Here is a 5,784-nt window from a genome sequence, read left to right as displayed (position 1 = left end):
TTCTTTGAATAAACCCATATACAAGTGTCCCATTCTTGGTGGAGCTTAAACATTTCCGGTGGGAACATAAAGTTTACCCTTGGATATGATCGGTTAAAACATAGGAGACTACGGTGGCGTGTTACCGACAAAAAGACGAAGTGAAGGGGTAGGGAATCTGATGCATTAGGGTTTCTCAAACAGCAAAGGTAAATTGGTTTTTTCAAAGGGATCTAACGACTCTAACTAGATGGAGTTAGCGTCAGGGACCATGGGTGCAAGGAAAGCAAACCACAAGGACCAACTATGTTATAAAATCACCACTAGGACCAATATGAACTGAGGTAAACTATAGGAACCAAATGTGTGATTTACTCTATATGTTAGTAGCTGAAGTTTTTAGTTTTACCTGTAGGCTTTTGTCTTACTGAGATTTAACGTCAAAAAACATAACAAAATAGAAAAAGCAGTATTTATTACTTAACTTTACAAACACTGATCATAAACCGAACATATAGAAAGATGCAGCAAATCCTTAATAAAATAGTTTCATTACTAAACCTTATAGATTGTCCAGAAAAAGACACACACACGCACTACATGTATAGGTGTAACATGTTCTTCCTGCAGTGTTTATTAGTATGGAACCCAAACAATATGATCTTCGGGTAAGAAATGGCAAACTGGAACAGTTCCTGGTTTGACTTTGAGCACTTGAAACGCCAAATGTTTTGGATTCCACTTCGAAGTGTCTGTATGGCAAACGGCCACAGCTTTAGCTTTCGTACCATCAGCTCCCACCAAAGAAACAGAATACGCTCGAGTGCTAACAGTTTTGTGGCAATAAAAGACAGCATATGCGTAGTTTTGCTTGTGGCAAACCACAGCTTTATCTGCTGCAAGTTTCTTCGCTCCTTCAATCGTGTACTTTTGTAAGGGAGTACTTTCTTTAGCGTTTACCTCTGTTGATATCGCTTTAACGTTTTTACCTAACTTGCTCGTACTAAAATCGACCATGGACTCTAACGAGGTAGCACAATACTTTTCCTCGCCTTCAATGCCTTTGTTCTCGCATTCACTTAGTGTTTGTTTCATGTCTTGGGCTTCCACGGAGCCGGATTTTATCGAGAACTCATTGTAGATTTGAGGAAGTTTGTTTGATGAAAATGGTATAGAGTCAGCTACCTGTCTAGGTAAGAACGTGGCTTTTTGGTCGTCTTTAATGAAGTGCAACTTCATCTCCGTGCCTTGATGCAAGTCGTTTTCCAAGAAAAAAAACGCTACGTTTGGGTTATCCTTGAGTTGATCTGCGGAGGCAGCATAGTTGTACACGAATGGATTTGCTCCTTTACCTACCCCCACGTAAACTGGCTTACCTTTGTGACCAGTATGCACGGCTACACCACCTTTTCCAACACCAACATTCGTCCGTTTCCCTGGTTTTCCGGTATGCACACCGACACCACCTTTTCCAACACCAACATCCGTCCGTTTCCCTGGTTTTCCGGTATGCACACCCACACCACCTTTTCCAACCCCTACGTTTGTTCCTTTTCCGGTGTTAACAGTCACTCCGCCTTTTCGAACACCTACATTTGTTTTTTTCCCTGGTTTTTCAGTGTGCACGGCTACACCGCCTTTCCCAACTACGACTGCAGTGTTCTTCTCTTCCGACCATTCTGTAAATCAACAAATTATCTCAACCAAATATGTAATGATTACTGGAAAAGAAAAACAATAAAGGAATCAGAAATGAACATTTACGAACCTGCAGTGTGTACAAGATCCTTGATTGTTTTGGGCATAGGACTGTTTGGCAATACAGACTTCCAGTAAACATCAGGAGTCACTGCATGACTTGCCACCAGCGCTAGCTGTTGGAAACCACAAATAAATGAATTCAGCTCCAAAATATCATTTCATACAGAACCAAAACCGAAACTGAAACTGGACCAGAATCTCGCGGACCATTTTTGTGGTGCACAATGATCTTGGACCATTTATGGTGATAAAGTTATTAAAGATTAAAAATTTTAAGATACCCAAATATCTAATGATGATAGGAATATACTTACAGAAAAAAGTGTATAAACGTTGAGAAGATTGAACTTCATTGGAGAGAAACTGAAAGTGAAACCAAACTGAATTTGGAAGTTAGCGTTTGATGATGAATGGAGAGTGGGTTTGGTGAAGTATTTATAATGGAGTTAATTAATACATAATGCAATACTCACCAAGAAGGACGACATGTTATAATTATCCCAACCACCAACTGCAAATATCAAGTATGCCATGCCCACATGTGTGTAAGGCCGGCAATCATATTTAGACTTGATGAAGGAAATATTTGATTTGGAATATATCAACGAGAGACAAGCTTTTGGACTTGTTTCTAAAAGTAGAAATGTGTTATAATGTTATGTATAAATAGCTAGGTTAGTTTTGATAAAAAAAAAAAAATTCAAAATAGGCAATGTTTTAAAATACGGGTTAATAATCCGGCCGGTCAAATTAGTTGAACCGCGACCGTGATCCGGTGAATTTAGGATTACGAAATAGAGTTTGATATTTGATGTCAAGAGGGTTGATTTCCCATTGTGATATATATTTATATGATTGAAAATTTGTTTGTTAAATTTGGTTAGAGGTTTTATATAAGACAAAATTACATAAAATTGTCCGTTTAGTTTACTAAATTCACAAGTTGTGTGAATGGTCCTTTTTGCTAACACCTTTCGTTTTCGTCCGTTACTATGAGGGTAATTTTGTCTTTTCAGATAGTAGAGACTGAGTTTGTGATCATGGATAAACCATAGGTGGCAAAATTATGTGGGTTTTGTCCAAAAAGTTTTGGTGGTGCAACAATGGTCCAAAATTGGATCTTTTTATTGTTTTTGGTCCCTATCAACATGAATAGACTATTATACCCCTTATATTTGTTTTTTATTTATTCGATATTTATTTTATTGTTTTTAATTAAATAAAAATAATAAAGGGGTTGCCCCTTCTGTATCTCTATACGATCTCCTTTTACAACTTCTTCCCCCTCTTGTAGTTCAATTCGACCACCACCTCCCTTCCCATGGCCGGATCTAGACAACGAAACCAAGAACCAAGTAGTATTTCAGCCGCCCTCCGCCTGAGCTATGGTTTGCTAAACATAGTCATTTCCAGAGCCATGGTTTACGTATCGGAGCTAGGGTTTGCAAAACAAAAGTGGCGAACACCTACACAACCACCACCTCTGTCTACCTCTATTTCAAACGAGTCATCACAAACTTTGTTTTCTCTATTTCCTAATTTAGTGTGGGTGTCGATTTCAAGAGTTTTTGCCATGGATTTGTATGTTTTTGCCAGGTAACGACGAAGAAGGTAGACGACATCGACCACAATTGTCGAATTCCTCTCAGACTTCCTCGTCGCTCACTTCTACTATAGTGAACAAATTTGACAAAAATGTACAAACCCTAACTCCGATTTTCGCTACGACATCATCGGCCTTCTCCGGTGTTAGTGGTGACGATAGAGGGGAGTAGTTCATTGGTGGCCGATGACGACCGAATTACTAGCGAGAGCTAGAGAAGTCGGTCTCTATAATAGAATAGGTAATGTTTGGTTTAAGGGAGAGACAGTGGGAAATGGGGGTGAGAAATTGGTATTTTAAGCGGTGGGAGGTGGGCTGTTGTCATCGGCGGAGGCAAGGACGGCGATGGAGGTTAGGTCGTGCGAGAGAGTAAGAAGAAAGATCGACAGAGTGAGATGAGAGGGGTAGGGACCAGGGACGATGACTTAGGTGGGTGTTTTTTGGTTTATTTAATTAAAAAATTAAGAAATCATAAAAAATAGATAAAAAGAAATTAAAAACAATTCTAGGGGCATAATCGTCATTTTAGGTTGGATGTGGACCAAAACCACACATAAATGTCAACCATAGGGACCAAAAACACACAATATATTCAAAATTGGACCACTGATGTACCACCAAACTTTTTTGAACCAAAACCATATAATTTTACCAACCACATTGACCATTTTTGCAATTTTGTCTTGTATATATTTTACGTTTATAAGTTTGTGGCATTTCCACCATTTTATTTTTTAAATGTCATTTTAACCCTTCATTTTGAACTTTGTAAAATGTTATTTTCACCAATCCATTTTTTAAACTTTTGTATTTATCCCCTATAGTATATATATAATTTGATTTTCCTTAATAACTTTCGTTTGTTAACCTAAAAAACTAATTTTTTATGTGTTTATTTTTATTTATTTGTCGATAAAAATTCAAGGTGGTCAACGTTTCAACCTGAATTTAATATTCCGTTCGTTATTTTTTTTTAATTTACTTGTTTTTTTATGTACGTGTCAGTTTAAATTCGAGTTTATCTACGTTTTAACACACACAAACATATATATATATATATATATATATATATATATATATATATATATTATATATTAACGTTTTCGTGTATAATTTTATGTACGTTTCCTATGTCTGAGTCGAGTCTAGACCCGGCAAAAATTGACACGACATGACAACCCGATACGAAATTATCGGGTTTGGGTAAGAGATTTCGACATGTTTATGTAAACGGGTTGACACAACAAGACACTATAATTAAACGGGTCGGGTTAGGGTCAAGTGCTCTCAACCCATTTAATGTCTTGACACGACGCGAACCTGACATGACACGACACGTTTGTCAGGTCTAGTCGAGTCAAATATAATAACTTTCGTTCGTTAACTTAAAAAAACTATTTTTTCATACTTATTTTTATTTATGTGTCGATATAAATTTAAGGTGATCAACGTTTTTACGTAAATTTAAAACTTATATTTATTGATTTTTTTTAAAAAAAACTTGCTTGTTTTTTTATGTATGTGTCGGTATAAATTCAATTTCGTCTATGTTTCGACAGAATTTTTTTTATATTTTCGTGCTTATTTTTATATATGTGCTTATTTTCTTCGTATCGAAAGCATAAAAAAAAATAAACACAGAGATAAAAATAAGCACGTGGATAAAAAAAAACTTAGTTGTTTATTTTTTCCTTGTTTATTTTTATCTATTTGCTTATTTTTATTTTTATTTATGTTTTTGTGCTTATTTTTACGTAAAAAAAAGATTGTAAACAAAAATAAGCACGAAAACATTAAAAAAAAATTGAAACGTAGATGAACTCAAATTTATACCGACACATACATAAAAAAATATATTTTTTAAAAAAAATAATAATGAACGAAAGTTATAAATTTACATCAAATACATTGAAACGTTGATCACCTTGAATTTATACTGACACATAAATAAAAATAAGCACATAAAAATTAGTTTTTGATTTAAATTAGCAAACGAAAAATATTATATGTGACACAACTCATACTTAGAAAACGTGCATAAACTTTAGCTCAAAAACTTTAAAAAAAAAAATTTACGTCGAAACATAGGTAAACTCGAATATAATATGTTTTTTTAAGTTAACGACGAAAGTTCTTATACATGACCCAACTCATACGTAGGAAATGTACATAAAATTAAGCATGAAAAAGTAAAAAAGTTACGTCGAAACATAGACAAACTCGAATTTAAACCAGCACGTGCATAAAAAACAAGTAAGTGATTTTTTTTAAAAAAAATAACGAAATGAAGTTTTAAATTTACTTCGAATCGTTGACCACCTTGAACATATACCGACACATATATAAAAATAAGTACATAAAAAATAGTTTTTTTAGGTTATCGAACGAAAATTATTAAGTAAAAATCAAATTATATATATGATAGGGATAAACACGGAAGT

The 5,784-nt window shown here is 34.8% G+C and overlaps 1 protein-coding gene across 1 annotated transcript; it reads right to left on the bottom strand.

Moving 5' to 3' along the window:
- Positions 1-437: 437 nt before the first annotated feature.
- Positions 438-2,198, bottom strand: LOC145150496 (BURP domain protein RD22-like). Its single transcript, XM_079075278.1, has 3 exons — positions 2,055-2,198; positions 1,748-1,853; positions 438-1,658 (listed from the first exon to the last, which is right to left on the bottom strand). The coding sequence occupies exons 1-3, from the start codon at positions 2,091-2,093 to the stop codon at positions 616-618; spliced, it is 1,188 nt and encodes a 395-aa protein (XP_078931404.1). The 5' UTR covers positions 2,094-2,198; the 3' UTR covers positions 438-615.
- Between the last annotated feature and the right edge of the window lie 3,586 nt (positions 2,199-5,784).

Source organism: Lactuca virosa, chromosome 1 (assembly GCF_052849685.1).
Source record: "Lactuca virosa cultivar CGN04683 chromosome 1, Lactuca_virosa_CGN04683_v6, whole genome shotgun sequence".
NCBI classification, from domain to species: domain Eukaryota; kingdom Viridiplantae; phylum Streptophyta; class Magnoliopsida; order Asterales; family Asteraceae; genus Lactuca; species Lactuca virosa.
The sequence above is the reverse complement of the archived record's forward strand: the minus strand, read 5'-3'. Positions and strand labels throughout refer to the sequence as shown.

Coding starts and splice junctions, on each gene's coding strand:
- LOC145150496 (XM_079075278.1), bottom strand. CDS start 2,093: ATGAAGTTCAATCTTCTCAACGTTTATACACTTTTTTCT. Junction 1,854..2,054: donor ACGTTTATACACTTTTTTCT/GTAAGTATATTC, acceptor GGTTTCCAACAG/CTAGCGCTGGTGGCAAGTCA. Junction 1,659..1,747: donor GGATCTTGTACACACTGCAG/GTTCGTAAATGT, acceptor GTTGATTTACAG/AATGGTCGGAAGAGAAGAAC.